The 20,867-nt window shown below is 35.3% G+C and overlaps 2 protein-coding genes across 3 annotated transcripts; both read right to left on the bottom strand.

Moving 5' to 3' along the window:
• Window positions 1-868: 868 nt before the first annotated feature.
• Window positions 869-3,647, bottom strand: LOC109079111 (beta-1,3-galactosyl-O-glycosyl-glycoprotein beta-1,6-N-acetylglucosaminyltransferase 3-like). 2 transcript variants are annotated; one of them, XM_042715582.1, is made up of 3 exons: window positions 3,172-3,647; window positions 2,985-3,067; window positions 869-2,857 (listed from the first exon to the last, which is right to left on the bottom strand). In XM_042715582.1, the coding sequence occupies exon 3, from the start codon at window positions 2,802-2,804 to the stop codon at window positions 1,512-1,514; it is 1,293 nt and encodes a 430-aa protein (XP_042571516.1). In that variant the 5' UTR covers window positions 2,805-2,857; window positions 2,985-3,067; window positions 3,172-3,647; the 3' UTR covers window positions 869-1,511. The 2 variants fall into 2 exon arrangements, with proteins under 2 accessions (XP_042571516.1, XP_042571517.1); XM_042715583.1 differs by lacking the exon at window positions 3,172-3,647 and having other exon boundaries at window positions 2,985-3,079.
• An 11,666-nt stretch (window positions 3,648-15,313) lies between these two features.
• On the bottom strand, window positions 15,314-17,261 carry LOC109079110 (beta-1,3-galactosyl-O-glycosyl-glycoprotein beta-1,6-N-acetylglucosaminyltransferase 3-like). Its single transcript, XM_042715581.1, has one exon. The coding sequence runs from the start codon at window positions 17,211-17,213 to the stop codon at window positions 15,921-15,923; it is 1,293 nt and encodes a 430-aa protein (XP_042571515.1). The 5' UTR covers window positions 17,214-17,261; the 3' UTR covers window positions 15,314-15,920.
• Window positions 17,262-20,867: the final 3,606 nt, after the last annotated feature.

Here is a 20,867-nt window from a genome sequence, read left to right as displayed (position 1 = left end):
TTTCCTGATCCTGGGAGAGTAGACTACAATGCCGTCTGTTCTGACCTTTGCTCATAAAGTTTTATTGATTGTTATAAAGAAGAGTATAAAAGATGAATTCTTTATGCGTGAGAACTTGAAGGGACTGAAAATGACTCAGTAAATTTATAGCAGTGGCGGCTCTTGGGTTTTAAAATAGAGGCGGCAAACTAATTGTATAGGTCTGGGGATCTCTGCCGATTATTATTATTATTATTATCTCTTTAAAATGGCTTTTTGGCTGTTTTTAGTCAGAAAACGACACACATACAGCAAGATAATATAATTTCACTTACAGGCCTATAACTTGATGCAAACATCCATCTCTTGTTTAAAGTCTGCCATGCCATTTAATTAAGCTGACTGCTGTAGCCTATAACCAGCTTAGGTGTGTTCTCCCTTTATTTTTAATTTGTATATATATTGTTTGAATGACAGCTTGGTAAATCTGTTGGCGATCAAATATTCAATATCGCTACTCATCATAAGTAAATTATCAGCACAGCGGGAGACGTTCAAACTAATATCATGTAATTTACGTCTCTATGATGATTGGTTGATATACCAGAAGGGAGGCTAGCCTCCCTTGTGAGGTTTCTTTTCTCAACACTCCTCAGCACTGAAAGTGAACACTCGATACTGATTGGCTAATTTTTTTACCAATGGAGGCACGAGAGCTCAGTTCTCCCCTGGCCTCCCCCTACCCTTCTCTATCACCTAGAGGTTGTAATTACAGCAGATTCGGCACATTCGTGATAGAAAATTGGTGCTTTCCAACTTCAGTAACATGTTATGGTATTACAGCTGTGAAATTACAATAAAAAATACACATTCTTAGACCTGAACTAAAACGAATTGTAAATTTTATTAATATTAAATCGTCCTCCTCCCATTTTCACCTCAAAAATTTGGGGAAGCTCTGCCTCCCCCGACGAGCCGCCAATGCTTTATAGTATAGCAAAGATTTTTATACTGGATAGCATATTCTGCAATGAAATATATTGTAAAATATTTTAAATGTATGCAGTCAGTGAAAGTGCAGAAAGCATATCAAGCACAATCCTGTGTTGTAGTATTGCAGTTTTAATGAATTGCATTTGAACTTGCCTGGGTAAAAAAAAATTCTGGCAATAATCTGGCAACATAATAGTATACATCATCAAAATATAACAGTCTAACATGTTAACAGTTGGATTTTAAATTTGATGGTAAATAGTGTCTGGAAAATCTGAAAAATATGTAGGAACTAGAAACTTAGAAAGAGAGCTTCTCTGAAGTGTACAATTAGTTTTTTACTAAATGACATTGAAAAAAAAAAAGTTTTAAAGTATTTGCACCATCCTATTAATATTATGACAAACTTAGAATATATATAAATATTTATATATTATATTACATTTACATTATTGAAAAGAATAAAAAAAATCCAAAAAACTTTCCTACAATATTTATTAAAATGTACAAATACATATTGTACCCGTTAATTAAAAATGTCATAAAATAATGTCAGATTTTTGAATTGTTAGTAATGATCGACCATAATTAACTTTGTACCTTAAAAAAGCCTCCATACATTTGATTGCTATATCATCTACTTCTGGATCAAACTTGTTTGCCAAAAGATGGTGTTGCTGCACAATCCATTTTAAGTCCCCAGCTCCATAGACACAAATTGCCCGTCTGTGTGTCCCAGTGCATGGTGGGTAGGGAGCTCCACTCTTTAGATCTCCTTCATGGTTGCTCCACTTCACCAGACGAGCAATCGCGTTCATGTCCGATTGTTGGTACTTGATGTTTGGAGGATTGGATCCTGGTACTGAAGGCATCCGCTGTAACGTAGCCCACATGTGCTCATCTGGACTGTACGTGTCTTTCTCCCATTCCATTAAGTTTTGAATCTCTTTGCTTTTGAAGATGTGCTCCACAAACTCTCTTGAAACCACAAAGTAAGCATTTCCTGAGAACATGGGGCTCTTTATTGGTGGAGGTGACTTTTTGACATCTGTCCGAGTCACAACGCTCGTAACATTGTGATGATACTGCCAGCGCCAATTTTTGCCCTTTACCTCCTCGGACTCCAAACTGTTCTGTCCATTCAGGTGTTTTAGAGACTGGACCATTTCTGCATTGGTTTTAATGGGGAAATCAGTACCACAGGTGTTGAGCAGATACTTCCACTGGACAGGTGACTTGAGCAGATCTTGCATGCAGTTGATGTCTGCTTGAACTCGAGACCAGGAGGCGTAAATCACACTCTCCATTTTGCTGGCCACAAACACGTTGGTCAGGCAGGACGCAATGGCTCTTACTGCTTGTTTAAAGATCTCAGGAGACTTCTGGTCCACGTGAACACAGTACACATTGTGAGGAGTGTAAATGGCTCTCAGGAGCCTTTCAAACATCTCGATCTTCTCATGGATCACCATGGAGTAAGCAATGGGGAAATCTTTCTCCTCTTTACTGAGAGAAACAGTCAGAAACCCTCTGTCTCGGATGTAGGATGGACAATCCTTGGTTGCGTTGAGATAGAATGACTCCGATAGCTGGGATATTCTTTTTTTAGAGGCCAGGAGCTTCCTGAAAACCTCCTTCTCCACTCCATCTATGTCTCCTTGGATAATAGCAGAACAAGCTTGTAGCTCTCCAGCATCTTGCTTTAGTAAGTTATTGAAGACCAACTCTTCCTTACAAGGACAGTCTGTCCTTCGTCCTAGATAATTCAGCAATAAGAGGGACACTGACAGGATGGAGATCATTTGCAGAATCCTCTGATTTTTAAGCCTCATTTTCAGGTCTTTAAGATTATAACTTTCCAGAAACAACTGCCAAGAGAGTAAACCTGCGGTGCCAGTGAGGAATAAATTAGTCTTTCATGTGGCAAGATGGTTAATCTTGTACAAAGTGAAAGAGCTAAGCTCTGCAAAAGTGATTAATGATTATTGCACTGCGTTGTTGATATCACTTACCTGAAGCGTATGATTATCCAATATTACAGTAAATAAGTAATATCATTAAAAAAATTATACAGTTTTTGGACACCAAAGATGTTCTGAAAATAAAAGGGCAAAACAGTAAAGATTATTTAAAGTACTGTGTATCACATATCAAACTGTGTTTTAATGTTGGTCGCTTTGACGAAGTTGATTGTCTTACCTGGTTACCAGATCTGTAGTCTGACATGGGTCTAACATTCTTTAACTCCAACAGCCTATTGCATTTTTATCTTATCTAGTGATTTAATAATCTACAGACTCTGAACAAATGACCCTTTGCCAGGAGTTTGATTGACAGGCAATCTGACCAGTCATACTGTAACACCAATCATAATGACAAATCATGGGAATAGTCAAGCTGTTAAAAGCAATAGTTTAGCATTGCACAAGCTGTAGGTGTAGCCTAAAGGAAATGGTCAGACATGGTTCTGGTGCTTATTAAAGTGTCATGTCATGTTTACATTTTGTTGCCTCTTATCAAAGGCAAAGAATTGTGGAAGTATAACAAAACTAAAATCCTCCTTGTGGAACTATACTTGTTCTGTTATGTTTAATGTCGTTTTCCCACCAAAAACACAGCAAAGCAAGAACTTCAGAGCCTGAATTTGTTTTCAGTGGTCTACACCCCTGCTTTAAAACACAAAACTAATAATGAATACTTTGTGCAGGTTAAAAAGGTGGATCACAGTGCTCACAGAAACGCATTGATTGTAATGAAGCAGTTTTTTGAGCTGCCAGAGATGAATGGATTGTGTTTGCAGCTGGAAATTTATTCCTGAATTGTTACGGTTAAAGATGGTTGCATTACTTCTGAGACTGTGACATTTTCTGTTTTTGAAATGATCTCAAATCAAATTTCATGACCAATTCATGCAGAAAACCAGAAATTTTTTTATTACTTTTTTCTTGCAACTGTATATACATACATGCAATAATATTTCTCTTAGAAATTCACATTTGACAGTAGCTTGAATTGACAGTAGTATCTTGAGTTAGGATGCAGATGCAAATTTATGTCCATTATAAAAACAATAACATCTGTAAAAATTGTAACAACCTAATTTTTATAGGGTGGAATTTAATTATTCTGAAGGAGGGCCATTTACATCCAAATTTTTTTTTTTTTTTTACATAGAACAAAACCTCATCAGATTTTAAACTGGTTAATTGTCTATGTTCGATAAGATTTATTAAATTATGTGTAAAGTGTTTCTGTACGGAAGTTCTAAGCGGCCATGCATTATAATTTTTTTTTTTTTTTTTTGTTTTCTTGTTATAACGACTTAATTTTCTCGTTATCTCGACATAACGAAGGTCGTTTTCTCATTATAACGACTTAATTTTCTCGTTATCTCGACATAACGAAGTTCGTTTTCTCGTTATAACGACTTAATTTTTCTCGTTATCTCGACATAACGAAGTTTGTTTTCTCGTTATAACGACTTAATTTTCTCTAAGAATTTACAAAACTGCGCCAGCAGGTGGCACTATAGACCTGAATATAACTGATGGGGTGTTGTATACTATCCACTTTACTGTACGTGGACCTTCCTCGTGATCGCTATAATTTGTGCAGTCTTGTTTTATTACTGACATTTAATTAATTCATAAATGTTAAATGCTTGAATCAATATGAATATTTTGTGTATTAAGTTCCTGCTAGATGCATGAGTTTCACCAACGCATTCTGTTTAATCAATAACTGCTTATCAAAACCAAGGTTGACATCACTGTATTCTGTTTGCACCAATATATATTATATTTGTGCTTCTTTTAGGCTCATGATTCATTTAAATTTAATTTTAATTTAATGATTAGGTAGTTAATAAGCGGAGATGTTCTGTTAGGACGGGATTTAACGATGTAGGCTGATGTGCTTCTTTTCCTTATTACTAATCTTTATTGTTAACCATATTGATGAGAAATGTGATGTATATGTAAAATCCATAGGCTAATTTAATTCAGTTTTGTTCTGTAATGTTGTAATGTTTTTTTTTTTACACACACACACATACACTACACGTACACATGAACGCTCTTTTCAAACAGAAGCTTATAACACACATGATATCTGCCACATAATGACTACTACAAATTACAAATTATATATAATTTTATTTCATATAAAGGGAAAATTAAAAGTGAGTTTAATCCAAGCAGCTCTAATGGCGCGGTGTTGCCATTTAAACATGTTAATTACAAAAAAAAAAACGTTCGTTGTACTGTCTCTGGAAAAAATATCAACAGTGATTGATCAGCCTTTATTTTATACAGTATTGTAGACGTTATTATTACCTAGGCGAAGCAAAATTTGCTGAAATATAGGCTACAGTAAGAGCGCCTGCGTGGCTGTCCATCAGATGCCTGTCAAAGTTGAGTTCGTTACTAGCAACAGTAAAACTTTCATGTCGTTATAACGAGAAAACAAACTTTCGTTATGTCGAGATAACGAGAAAATTAAGTCGTTATAACGAGAAAACGAACTTCGTTATGTCGAGATAACGAGAAAATTAAGTCGTTATAACGAGAAAACGAACTTCGTTATGTCGAGATAACGAGAAAATTAAGTCGTTATAACGAGAAAACAAAAAGGAAAAAAATTATAATGGATGGCCGCTTAGAACTTCCGTAGTTTGTGTGCTTCTCATTGTGCGTTTAACTTAACTCATGCCCAACAGGTTTCTTGGGTGAGTAATTCACTCCTAATTCACTCCTTAATTTGCTTAATAAAAGCCTGCTTTGAGATTGTGCTGTAGTGCATTACTTTTAATGTGTTTATTGCTATTATTAGTGTGGACAAAATAGACATAGCTCAGTCCTTAAAAGTAAGTATGTCTGGTGACAACCTCACATACTTGCTGCTGATCTGTGCTCAAATGTCAAGCTGTGCCTATAATGGGACCTCATTGTAAAGTGCTAATAATTAATTTTTATTGGTTTACTATCTTAACTTTGTACTTACTAATTCACATTGTATGGTAATGCAAGTAATTCAGGAAATGCGTGATTTCAAATGTAAATATGCACCATTGTCTCCCTATGTAAAGCTGTTTCGCACCATGTCGTAATTACTGTGATTTCGAGATGACAACACGTGACGTTCTACTTGGAGCTGTTCACATCCTTGGACTCGGAACTATTGCACTATCAATGCCTAAACATATAGAGCCTAATGAATCTGAGATGGTCAGGTGGTAGTGGTACAAGCTGTAACTCTCAGAAAGCTCCCAGGTCACAAGTTTTAATTACAAGTTCTACGTGGACGTGTATGCTTTTTATACATTGGAATTTTGTAATCATGGTAATCAAGATATGGAGTGAACACATCTTTAGTTCTGGCAGGTCACGCGAGTCAAGCTTGCCCCAGTTGATTCTCAGCTGATCCACGTCTGCCACGCAAAGGCAAAACGGCATAAGTTCGGTTTTGGTCGAAAATGAGTATTGATATTTTGGGGACATTCAAGACCTCTGTTGTCATGTGTGCCTTGAGTCAATTTCGTTGTTTTTTCAAGAAAATAATAGGTTGTCTTAACTTTGAAAATCGAAGGAGAAACCAAGGCATGGTATGTTATTTTACTTTGAATTGTAAAGTTGAGTTTGGGTTTTGTTATTCTTTTTTTGTTTAGCCGTGCGTCAATATCAAGTTACTATGCCAGCCTGGAGTTATACCGTATCCTGCCTTTGTTTTACTATTCATTAAAGTCATTAAAGTCATTAATGTCATTAAATGACGGTGTAACCTGTGTACTTTCATACATCTGTCCCTGAAGCAATTCATTAGACAAACAGATTAGATAGATTGTTATCTAACTGCTCCATATAACAAGGCACTGTTAACAAGCAAAGACTAAATAATCTTTAAAGTTTATTTATTTATTTATAATGCAGATTATTCACTCAGTGCCAGCCTGTCAGTTTGGGGCTGCCCAGTGCCCACTTCTAGTTGCACACGTGTGGACTCGAATGCCATGAAAGCGTAGGCTATAGCATGCAGCGTGACCACACAGAAAATTAGTAACAGTTAGCAATTAAATCCATATCCTACCTTTTCTTGTAACCCGTAAAATAGCCCCGAAGGCCTATTTAAAGGTAAAATGATAAACAAAAATGTATTTTGCACTGTTTATAATACTAATAGCAATTATAATGAAATCATTTTCATAAGAAGTATTTTCATAAGAAGCTCAATTGCGCGTGTTTTTGGCGTCTTTGTTTCCATAGCGACGGAGTCTCCAGAACGCGCGTTAAAGCCATAGACAGTAAAGGTTAAAGCCCTTTCACACGAGCGCAGCATGCGGTAAACAAACATGCGCGGTTTAAAACATCTAGGGCCCACATCTGCCCTTTGAACCCAAGACTCGCCAGATATGTAGGACTGAATGTGAAGTTATCAATGTGTCTGTCCAGTAGCTAATGATGAACGCGCAGTTTGCAGAGAAGCATTTCAGTTGTTCACGGTGGAATGTCTGACTTAAAGGGACAGTTCAACCAAAAATTTAAATTTTGTCATCGTTTACACACACAAGTTGTTCCAAACCTGTAATGATTTCTTTCTTCTGTTGAACATAAAAGAAGATACTTTAAATAATGTGGGTAACCAAACAGTTTGTGATCCCCAATGACTCTGATAGTAGTATTTTATTTATTTTTTACCTTAAATTACTGAGGACCAACAGCTGTTTAGTTGAGACACATTCTTCAAAGAAAGAACAGGAGAAAGAACTTTATGCAGGTTTAACAACCTGGGTAAATTATGACTTATTTAATTTTGTGTGAACCATACCTTTAAAGTGACAGACACACCCTTGCTTCTAAAGGTATAGTCCTATTTTTTATTTTTATTTTTTATTAAAATTTGTATAATCTGTTAATCTGGCGCGGATTAATGCACAGGCTTGCATAGGCTGCAGCATAGGGGCCCCACGTGTGCAGGGGGCCTTGGATTGGCCAGACATTTTTTTTTTTTACTTAAGCGCGAACCAGGCACGGCGCATCATTCCAGTTTCCAGTTTGGATGGGCCAGACAAATTGTGAACGTTAAATTAAAAACGTTATCCAATCACTGTTTAACCTAATAAAAATTACTGACTAATATACTGTTAAATTATCTGTGAGTATACATACTGTAATATAGATTTTAATAGCTTGATGCTCTTTAAATATTTTGTTGCATTGTAAAAAAGTTTCGGTGCATAGGACGGACCTATCCGCGATCGCTCTCCATGGTTCTGACCAAAGAAGAGCACTTTGGAATCTCCATTATGCATCATACGCATCAAACCTGGGCTGCTTTTCCCGATAACGTTGTCTCTTAGCGCACTACGAAGACTCTTAAGGTATAACTTAACTAAAGGTATACTACCACTAAAGGTATACCATTGCTAGGCGTCTTCAGGGCTATCATTCACTCGTGATTGCAACAGGGCTGAGGGCTGGGTTGGAAAATATGTGAGGTCATTATGTTTTTTAATTTTAATTGAGAGAGAGACAACAGCAAGTGATGAGAGAGAGAGACAACAGCAAGTGATGAGAGAGAGAGACAACAGCAAGTGATGAGAGAGAGACAACAGCAAGTGATGAGAGAGAGACAACAGCAAGTGATGAGAGAGAGACAACAGCAAGTGATGAGAGAGAGACAAACAGCAAGTGATGAGAGAGAGAGACAACAGCAAGTGATGAGAGAGAGAGACAACAGCAAGTGATGAGAGAGAGAGACAACAGCAAGTGATGAGAGAGAGAGACAACAGCAAGTGAAGAGAATTGAAATGTCAAGGTATTTTGTTGCTTTGATGTTTATAGTTACATTTGTTTTTGGGGCTGTGGTGGCAGATAATAATATCTGCTGTTCTTTCCACTTACACCTCTGTTTATGTTAGTTTTGGTTGTGCTGACAGTGTTTCTTGATCATAATTAAATGGTTGATTCTAAGCACTGGGCCTTGTTTGTATTTGTGGTTTGTTTGTAATGTTCAATTTTTAATTTTACCTACGTGGTGTGGTGGTAATTGTCTACTGTTGTGGTCCATCACTTGAAGGAATGTGAAGAAAACATTATAGTGTTGGCTGTCTCAATGTGTGTGTATGTCAGTTCACCGTAGTTGCATATGGACATGGATGGCACTAAATAATTTTTTTTTTGTGGGGGGGGCTCACACAAAGAGCAGCCTAGGGGCCCCTGACCACCTTAATCCGCCCCTGCTGTTAATATAATATTCCATAAATTATCAGAGCTTGGTAGACATAACTAAATAGATAAATATAATTAGACAGATACATTCATATATTATAATTAATGTTAGCCCCTATTTATTAATGTATCATTGATATTAATCATAAATATATACATAAATAATCATATGTCATATACAATTTGGCTTTTTATAAAGTAAAAAAAAAAAGCTTAATTGTTATGATAAAAATGGGACAATGAATTACATAATAATTTAGTCCTAATTCAAGCAAATAAAATAAAAAAAAAAAAAAAAAAATCATCCCATCCAGGTAACAGCTGCAGAACTGTCAAAAAACACTAATAATAATAATTATAAATAATCTAATTTAAAATAGCAATATTAATGTGTTCTGCTGCATACTTGAGCATGTTTTTTCATTTCTCATGGTTTATTGTTGAGCTATGAGTTCCTCACTGATTATTTGTGTCCTTGGGTTTTTTTTTTTATTATATTTTTTTGTGTATGTGTCCCTTATTTTGCCTCGCTGAAGGTGGCAACCCTAATTGCAAAGAACATCATCTGAGATTTTTAATCCACAAGCATTCTTAGCATTATTCCTACCTACTGGTGTTCACACATCAATCCACAAGTCGTCCTTTTAGGCTAGGCTATTTTTATTCAGTTCGATGTAAAAGCAGTTTGGCTATGTCTTGCATCCTTTTTCATTATTAAATATTGAAAATACACTGGTCCACTCACGTTAAACCTGTTTATTTTCTGGATGTTACGATGAGAAAAACAATTACTATAGTCGCATTACTATATGATATAGCCAAAGATCACAAGATTTTATACAGGTGTTGCTATAATGATTTTATAAATGGTGATCAGCAAACAAATATTGATAATGATAATGATTGATAATATTTATCTTGGTGTGACTTCTTACTTTTTGCAAACAATGCAAAGGCAGAGTACAGTAACTTCAAAATAGGGGTGAAAATCAAGTTTGAGCTCAATATTTCTTATGTAGATCATTTTCATTACTAAAACATCTAATTGACAGATTTCTAGTGTCCTACCTATAATTAATCAGTCTTGACAAATAAAAATCTTTCTCACACACAAGCGAGTAAAGTCTTGTGCCTTTAAGGAATATGACGCCTATTACGGCATTCCTATATAAAATCTATTCAGTATTATTCAGCAGCTTTATCGTTTGCTCAGGAGCTAATTACTCCATCCCCAACTACTCCTATCGTCACAGTCAGGACTTGGATTTATATTCCTCATTGATTCAGACTCCTTTTATCACGACCATACCACAAATCCAAACTGTATGCAAAGTGTCAATCATTTTGACGATAGTGGTCCTGACAAAAGTGCTGTCAGTTGAGATGAACTTATATGTGTCCCCAACACAAGAATATGAAATATGCTACTTCCTTAATGTTTGGAACTAAAGGTTTTTTTTCTTATGAGTTCAGTGCTTGAACCAGTGATAAAGATGTTGCAAAGGAAAAGATGATCATCAGTAACCTTTCTAAAAGTTCGGCGTGTCTATTTACACTATGTGCAAATAGCCCGCCTTGTTGTCTGAAGCTATTTACACTAACTCTACCCACCAACGTGTGATTGGGTAAGTCAACACTACAAAAGACAAAAGACAATTGTCAGCTTCAATGACGCAGATGGTAAAACGTGTGACGTATTCATTTTGACACGACTGAACTGGGTTTGAATAGCCTTTTGGCAAACTTTTTCTCCCTTTCCAAATTTCAAATCACAACAGAAAAACATTTATTTTCGATGAAAATAAAGATTATCATCTAAAAGTTGAAAATAAAGTATCAGGTAGGGTTAGGATAGGTGTAGGGAGGGCTTTACTGTCCCAATAAGGTGGCATCCATTTAATAATTTGAATTAAAATTACAATTTACACTCAACAAGTTAATATTGTATACTGTTTTACAATGTACTACAATACTAAGGTGCAGATAACTGCCACTATTCGCAATAAGTAGTAAAATGTTAACAGTGCAATTAGCTTCTAATTGCTATTTACACTTAGTGCAAATAGCCATGGCCTTAAAAGTTTGATTTATTTTAGAAACCAGTCTTGTCGAGAAACTCATTAAGTGTGTACTACCAGTAAGACTATAATGGGAAACATGTAGTCTTACTTTTTTTTTTTTTAAGAAACACATTCCTGTCACACTGCATGTAGATTTTAATCACAGATATCTTCTTACATAAGCATGGTTACAAGATGTCTCGTAACAGTATAACAAGTATAAAGACAATGAACATGGCACTATTTTGCAAGTAAAAAGCTGTTATCCTGTATAAAGCTGTTGTCCTATATATTTCTTTATCAGTTTGTGTTTGTGTGTGTAGGAAGATCTTACACTGTGGGATAGTGCTATTGTAGACATGAGAGAGCAGATGAAGGTAGCCTGGTGCACGAATGTATAAATGACACACAATATTTAATATATGTCACCTTATGTACAAACTTTTTTATTGCTAAAATATTAAGGCATACTTTGTACAATCTAAGTGTATGGAGTATGCTCAGTAAGAAAAATTTGGTTATGCTGATAAGGAAGTTTACGTCACATGTACTGTACTCATATCAATGCCTTCTGCTCTGGCATGTATTTAGGGCGAAAAAAAGATGATGAGTTACTGATAAAACAAATAGAGGCGCAAAGAACCTGTTAAGTATGTAAATATCTTATTCATTCAGAGTTCTTTTGAAGCAGAAACACATTAAAAGGGAACTTTGACCATTTGTTTATTGGGCGGGCAGGCTAGTGGATGTTTTGGGGGATAAGGAAAACTGTGATGCAATTCTAAGCCTTGGTGCCATAACATGCCAGGCAGGATCTATCACAGTAACTGCAAGTGTAAGAAGTAAGAAAAAAAGACATGGTTATTGTGTGTGTGTTAGTGTATGTATATATATATATATATATATATATATATATATATATATATATATATGTGTGTGTGTGTGTGTGTGTGTGAGTGTGTGCGTAATAAAAATGACAAAAGCGTTAAATAAGATAAAAGAGAATTCTAAACATTAATAAATATTGTAATGGTATATAAATAACATGGTCAAGGACCTTCTTAAAAGTGACAAAAATAAATAATTGGATCTTTATAGTCATTGAATGAAAGCAGAAGCAAACTATTAAAATGCAATCTGGAAAATATTCACTTTATACTAACTCAAAAGTATATATTTTCTCTCTGTTATAAGAGTTCTGAAGCACTTCTATAGGATTGCAGAGGATATTAGTCACAAAAAAAAACAAATTTTTCACTTAAGGATTAATTAGATGATTTCCAAATATAACATTATAAAATGTAACCATCATAATTTCAAATTTAGTACATGTTGAAATAAAATGTTAACATTTGTCAATTAATATATTAAGTAAAATGTTAACTTTGCAGGCCACCAAAATTATTTTGTTTAAATTGTTTGGTAACACTTTCTATGAAGCCCATTTTTTCTAACACATTATATGAGTTTTCTTAAGGCATTACAATGAATGCGTAATGCATTCTAAAAAAAAATGATAAGTCTCATATCTTGACATTATTTATTTAAGATCTGTACAGTATCTTACTTACTGATATTACAATAAATATAGTTAAAATAAAATGTGCCATATTGCACATTCATCTGATCAAATATCTGATATTATGGCTGTTAAAGAAAAAATATTACTTTAATTATTATTATTATTATTGTTGTTGTTGTTGTTGTTGTCATTGTTGTTGTTATTATTTATAAGTGGTCTTCGTCTGCTTTAGATAAAGTAACAAGTTAACAATGGCAAGATATGAGACTTATAATACATTATAGCTAGAGGAAATATAATCCATTGTAAGTTAAGTGGATGCATTGTGTTCATTGTGTATTATAAATCATCATAATCTTAAAAGCTATAACCACAAATAAGTAAATATTATAATGCATTGAAACTGTTGTTATGATTACTCGATACAACATATTATGTTTTTTTTTTATAATACTTTATGCATTCATTATAATGTTCTTATAATGTATTATAAATACAGGCTTTATTGGAAGTGTTACCAATTGTTTTTCAAATTTTCAGAGAAAAACATTTAGAAAATCCCTTCTATATTCTATATTGATGAGACGTCAGCATTTTATGTGTATTACTACAGGACGTCCAACAGAGGACAGTATTACACCAAATACAAACAAACAAAAGACAAAACAGCAAGTTTGCAACAGAGGGTGGACTTATCCTTTTTATATATTGTTCTTATGAATGGCCTTCCAGGAAGCTGATCACCGGGCACTTCCCGTAAACTGGGCGGCTCCAACCACTGCATTTGTCACAGTCTCTCACTCCAGGGCCGTGGCAGGTCAGACAGGAGCTGTGAGTGCTGGTACCAGCACTAGGGCTGTGCGATTTGGGGAAAATATCTAATTGCGTTTTTTTTTTTTTTTTTTTTTTTTTGAAAGATTTTGCGATTGCGATTTGATTTGCGATTTTAATTTTGCAGAGTCAAGCTTCAGCTTAATATTGTCAATAGTGTGTAGCACAGTATGGGTATCATTACCCTGCTGAAAAAAAAAAAAAAAAAAAAAAAACGATAGAAACCATCACAGAAATTCTTATGGTTTCCATTAAAACAATTACAAAATTCCTTTTTGTAGTGTGTTTTGGGCATTATTGTTGATCTGTTGTTTCCCATCTGACAGATTACATCCCACAAATAGAATCCATCAAATACCAGCAGACCCCATTAAAGCCGATATAATTCCAAGTATATGTAACTCTTAAATCCATTACATTTTCTATTGTGTTTTGCGAGAGGGCCATTTTTTTTTTTTTTTTTTTTTTTTTTACTTTTTTGCATGGAATATTATAATTGTATTACTACTTTTACAGAATTTACTTAATTACTAAATATCACAGAAAAGATTAGTTTAGTTTGTGCAAATAAAGAACTGTATTACTTCAGTCTATTATTAAAGTATTATATAGGTTACATAGGCTGATTTATTAATTTTTAAGCATTTGGGATTTTAAGAACAAGTGTGCTGAATGTTTCATTTCATCCAAGTGAAATTAACACCAGTTGAAACACCAGGGCTGCGTTCAGCCCCGACAAAACGTTGCAAAACGTTTTTTAAACGGAAACGGTGGCGTGTTGAACACCCTGTTGTGATGACGCAAGCGTTGCAACTATGGCAGCTGAGAAGGCCAGTCTCTGTGTTCTTTTTGAAGAATTTTCGGAGCCTGATGATATTGATATAAATACTTGTTTAATACTGCAAAGTACCCTCGATGTTACAGTCACTGCCCTTGCCGTCCAGAATGAAAGAGAACATCCCAATCGAGTGAAGGGATTTGTGGAAACTGTGGTTCCTAATTATTGTGATCCAACATTTGCCTCGCATTTCAGGATGAAAAGACAAACATTTCAGGTGAAGGATAATCCACTTCTTACCTCCGAGACTGTGTTATGATCTATATGACCTTATTATTTTTATTGTGAGTAGGCTATCATTATTGACGATCACTGTTGTACTATACTTTTGTGATATTTACCATTATATAATCAGATGAGTATAAAAAAAGTTTATTAAAAGTGTCACTCCACAATACATTATCAAAAATATATAAAAATTTATAGTATGTTTGTTACATTAATCAGTGTCTAGCACACCTTCCTAAGGAAAGAAAATAGACCAGAAGACATTGCAATGACTAATAAATATTTAGACATTCCACTTAAAGAAGTTCTAGATCTATACTTGTGCTCTTATTATTTAAGTTATTTTGCCTTTAATGTAAATAAACATGCATCAATTGTTGCATATACCGAGCTGCAGCACACATTTGTAAACTACTTTACTAGGACCCATTGTGCGAGGTGTCTCTTTAATACCGCGTGGTTTATATACATGCTGCCGCTGATTGGGCCGACATTTCTGACACACCCACCAAACAAGAGAAAACGCATCTCAAACCCGTTGCACACCGTTGCACACCGTTTCCAGGAAACGTGTCGTTCAACCCGGAAAACGTAGCAAAACGTTGCGCACCGGTGTGAGCTTGAACGTGCCCCAGGTGTTCGGCCAATCACAATGCATCGGCTCAGCTGGCCATTCAGAGCAGACTGTGCTTGTTGGAAGGAGGGGCTTTGTAGAAAACAATGTGTTTGAGAGAGGTGTGGCATAGAGGAACAGCAATAATGTACAGTATTTGAAAAAAGAATGTCTTTTTTGAACATTAAAGCACGTCAACATATTCTGTTACACCAAATACACAAAATAATTATCTTTCAAATAGCATCATATGACCCCTATAAATGTTATATATGCATATGTTTATCAATACGTTGAGTATTTACATAAATTTACATTTTTAATATTTTAGAGCACAATATCACACACTGATCATGCAAAGATCCTTATTTCTTATGTTTATATTAAATGTAAATGTTTAGGAAATAACAAAGAGAGCTTCTAAAGCAAAAATTACAAATGCAATTTAAAGTTTTAATTTAAAGTATTTGACAGTTTGCACCATCCAATTAATATTATTGACCATCTTAGGACACACAAATATTTATATTATACTTTGTTACATTTACTGTACTGTCATATCCATAAAAAGATTCCTAAATATTTATGGAAATATATAGAGAGCTTCCGAACCTGTTATTAAAAAAAAACATCATAAAATAATGTCAGATTTTTGAACTGTTAGTAATGATCGACCATAAATAGCTTTGTACCTTAAAAAAGCCTCCATACATTTGATTGCTATATCATCTACTTCTGGATCAAACTTGTTTGCCAAAAGATGGTGTTGCTGCACAATCCATTTTAAGTCCCCAGCTCCATAGACACAAATTGCCCGTCTGTGTGTCCCAGTGCATGGTGGGTAAGGAGCACCACTCTTTAGATCTCCTTCATGGTAGCTCCACTTCACCAGACGAGCAATCGCGTTCATGTCCGATTGTTGGTACTTGATGTTTGGAGGATTGGATCCTGGTACTGAAGGCATTCGCTGTAACGTAGCCCACATGTGCTCATCTGGACTGTACGTGTCTTTCTCCCATTCCATTAAGTTTTGAATCTCTTTGCTTTTGAAGATGTGCTCCACAAACTCTCTTGAAACCACAAAGTAAGCATTTCCTGCGAACATGGGGCTCTGTATTGGTGGAGGTGACTTTTTGACATCTGTCCGAGTCACAACGTTCGTAACATTGTGATGATACTGCCAGCGCCAATTTTTGCCCTTTACATCCTCGGACTCCAAACTGTTCTTTCCATTCAGGTGTTTTAGAGACTGGACCATTTCTGCATTGGTTTTAATGGGGAAATCAGTACCACAGGTGTTGAGCAGATACTTCCACTGGACAGGTGACTTGAGCAGATCTTGCATGCAGTTGATGTCTGCTTGAACTCGAGACCAGGAGGCGTAAATCACCCTCTCCATTTTGCTGGCCACAAACACGTTGGTCAGGCAGGACGCAATGGCTCTTGCTGCTTCTTTAAAGATCTCAGGAGACTTCTGGTCCACGTGAACACAGTACACATTGTGAGGAGTGTAAATGGCTCTCAGGAGCCTTTCAAACATCTCGATCTTCTCATGGATCACCATGGAGTAAGCAATGGGGAAATCTTTCTCCTCTTTACTGAGAGAAACAGTCAGAAACCCTCTGTCTCGGATGTAGGATGGACAATCCTTGGTTGCGTTGAGATAGAATGACTCTGATAGCAGGGATTTTCTTTTTTTAGAGGCCAGGAGCTTCCTGAAAACCTCCTTGTCCGCTCCATCCGTGTCTCCTCGGATAATAGCAGAACAAGCTTGTAGTTCTCCAACATCCTGATTTAGAAAGTGTCTCAAGTCCAGCTCTTCCTTATAAGGACAGTTTGTCCTTTGTCCTTGATAAAGCAAGAGGATGAAAACAATTAAATTCACAAAAAGGATGGAACTTTTTAAAATTGTCTCAAGTCTCATGGTTACTGCTTTAATATTGTAACTTTCCTGAAACAACTGCCAATTGAGGAAACCTTTGGCAGTGAGGAATAAAACAGCCTCTCTTGTGACAAGAACAAAGGGGAAGGGCTGACTTCTGCAAATGCGATTAATAAGTATTCAATTATGACAATGTTTTTATCACCTTCCTGGAGGGTGTGATTATCTGATATTATGGTCAATAAGTAATATATATGTATATATATATATATGTGTGTGTGTGTGTGTGTGTGTGTGTATATGTGTATATATGTGTATATGTGTATGTGTACACACACACACACACACACACACACACACACACACACACACACACTTTTTGTACACCAAAGAAGTTCTGAAAACATACATTTTCAAAACAGTAAAGAAGATTTAAAGTAACAATTAAAGTAGCACATATTGCATGTCTTGCACTCTTTTGCACTCTATTGATCACCTTTAGGAAGTTGTTTGGCTTGTCTTTGTGTTATCAGATCTGTAGCCTGACACAGCAAAGCAAGAGCTTCAGAGCCTGAATTGAGCCCAAGTTGTTTTCAGTGGTCTACACCCCTGCTTTAAACCACAAATCTAATAAATACTTTGGCAGGTTAACAAGGAAGATTACAATGCTCGTAGAAACGCAGTGACTGTAATTTTAAATCAGTTTAATTGAGCTGTTAGAGGTGAATCTACAGTCATCATTCAGAAACATGGCTTTTCCTATCACTGCTGTGCTGATGACACTCAACTCTACTTCTCATTCCAACCAGGTGATCTGACGGTAGCTGTTCACATTGCAGCCTGTCTGACAGACATTTGTGGCTGGATGAAGGAGCATCACCTTCAACTTAACCTTGCTAAGACAGAACTGATTGTGGTCTCAGCCAAACCAGCACTTCATCACAACTTTTCTGTACAGATTTTTCAATCATTACTCCTTCCAGGACAGCCAGGCACCTTGGAGTTGTGACTCAGGATCACATCTATTCTATTCTATTCTATTCTATTCTATTCTATTCTATTCTATTCTATTTGTTTTTTCTTGCTATGTGTACTATACTAGACTAACCTAGACTTGTCACATCACTTGTATACTGTTGCTCTCTTGTTGGTCTGATTGCTTCTGTTGTTTGTCTTTGGATAAAAGCTAAATGATTAAATGTAAGTGTAAATGAATGGCTTGTGTTTGCAGCTGTTAGGTCATCTGTGTTACTGTCTCATGTATAAGATGTGGGAGCAATGTTCATTCAAAACAGCACAATACTCTACATTAAGATTATGTAGTCAATTGCATTTAGTTATTTTTTCACAGCTTTGCATGATGGTAATTGTGCTTCCAAGAAACACAATGGCACTTGAAACTATTGTTTCAAGAGAGGCTGCTCACTGCAGAGCGAATGGGTGAAGTTTACATCTAGATGGCCCTCGACAGACGTCCAGCGAGGATGAGCAAGTGTAATTTGTGCCTAATGGGTGGAGCTAGAATATCCAACCACACCCTAATCATAACTCTATCCCTAAATAATTCATCTCCGTGAGTCCATATAATGAAAGTATACTTGACATTAAAAGTTGACGCTTTAAAAACAATGTAAAAAAAAGCATGGTGAAACTTGCTCAAGAAGTGACATGGAAGCACAGAAGATGTAACTTGTGCAAATTTCACAACACATATACATCATACATCACATTGTGCTGATGTTTGTATCATGAGGCAAACACTATTGTGACATTTGGCTGGAAGTTACGGTTTAGTTTAAAATATTAGTATTGTTCTTAAACACACCATCATTTCACTTACAGTAAGAAGACCTTAATTCATCTACTGGGGTCATATGGGGTACCGGCATGTTCGTTTTGCATGGTTTTTAAAGCACCAACTTTTGAGGTCCCATATATTTGGGACTCACAAAGATACATTTTTTTTTCTAAAAATCTTTGTTTTTGCTCATATGATGAAAGAAAGTCATATACACAAGGAAGGGCATGTGGGTAAGTAAATGATGAAAGAATTTTCATTTTTGGGTGGAGTAACCCTAAAAGACAGGTGTCAAACTCAAGCTGTGTCCACAATCATCCCTTATATAGTGCACTATTTCACATATCAGATATTTCATAATGGTGTCTTGTTAATTATTACATTTTTCCTTATTGTATAACACCTTGGTATAACATCTGTTCTTTTAAAATGCACTTTATAAATAAAACTTGACCTTGACTCAGGTAAGCAAATTTGATGTGACAAACACAAACATTTGAAGATTACGAAGACAAACATTTTTTTCTGTTTATTAACTTGAACAAATTATTCATCACATGACTAGTAATGTGTGCTAACAAGTGAATATTGTCCATCTTGATTTCATGCGCAGACAGCATTACCACCTTCACTTATTAGAACATTTTGTTTGACTTCATTTTTTTTATAAAAATGTACACAAGTTATTTTCAGAATAAACAGTTGTAGCTGTAGTTAAATGGATGTTTTATTTAAAATAATTGTAATTGACAAGTCACCATTATTGTGATCAATGTTGACTATAGTTGGTCACCTGTTTTTCTTTCTTTTGTAACTGTAGAAAATGTTTGCTATGGCAAAGGTAGCAAAGACAAAATGAGATCAGGTGATGTTGGTTACTTATGGTGATAACATTACCATGATTCACTGATCTCATCCAAAGTCAAATCACTGAACAATAAAGTATAACAAAACTAAACTAATGTAAACTGATTATCAAAGTCCTCATAATAAACATATTCAAAATACATTTGAAAGTAATGCAAGTAATGTATTACCTGTCAAAGTACAATTGTATATATCTTGAAGCTGTTTGTTTTTTTTCTCTTGAACAATGAAAATTCCTAGTTAAATCTCATTTAATTAAGGATATCTCAGTCTGATTTTGCATTTACTGCATGCCTTGACAGCATGTTTCACAAATGTATATCACCAGTGTTTAGAAAGTTTCATAATTATTTGTTTCATACATGGTCTAATTGCTGTAGAGGTGCTTACACCCCCAACCCATGGAAGCATGGTTTACAAATTAATTTAGGCAAGGCAAGGCAAGGCATGTTTATTTATATAGCATATATCATACACAATGGTAATTCTAAGTGCTTTACATAAAAGAAAAGAAAATAATAATCACAACAATAAAACAAGTAATTTAAAAACTTTGAAAATGATTTTAAATTGGTTTAAAAGACTTAAAATGAATTTAAAACAGTTAAGAATAGAAAATAATTATACAAAAAACAATAGTGCAATCAGTTCGGACATTACACAGTGCTCATTCAATAAATGCACAGCTAAACAGGTAAGTTTTTAGTCTGCATTTAAATGTTTTAGTACATCTGATCTCTTCTTGAAGCTGGTTCCAACTGCAGGCAGCATAATAACTAAAAACAGACTCTTCTTGTTTTGGGTCTTTCTCCAGAATCACACCAAGATTCCTGACTTGATTTTTAGTTGTTAGGCCCCTAGAGTCAAGGTGTGCATTCACCTTGAGAACTGCATCTTTGTTCCCAAATGCAATGACTTAAGTTTTTTCCTTGTTTAACTGAAGAAAGTTCTGGCATATCCAACTGTTAATTTCATCAATGCATTGGCAGAGGGAGTCAATGGGGCTGTAGTCACTTGGAGATAAGGCTAGG

Source organism: Cyprinus carpio, chromosome A25, assembly GCF_018340385.1.
Source record: "Cyprinus carpio isolate SPL01 chromosome A25, ASM1834038v1, whole genome shotgun sequence".
NCBI lineage: Eukaryota > Metazoa > Chordata > Actinopteri > Cypriniformes > Cyprinidae > Cyprinus > Cyprinus carpio.
This window is presented reverse-complemented; position numbering and strand designations above follow the sequence as displayed.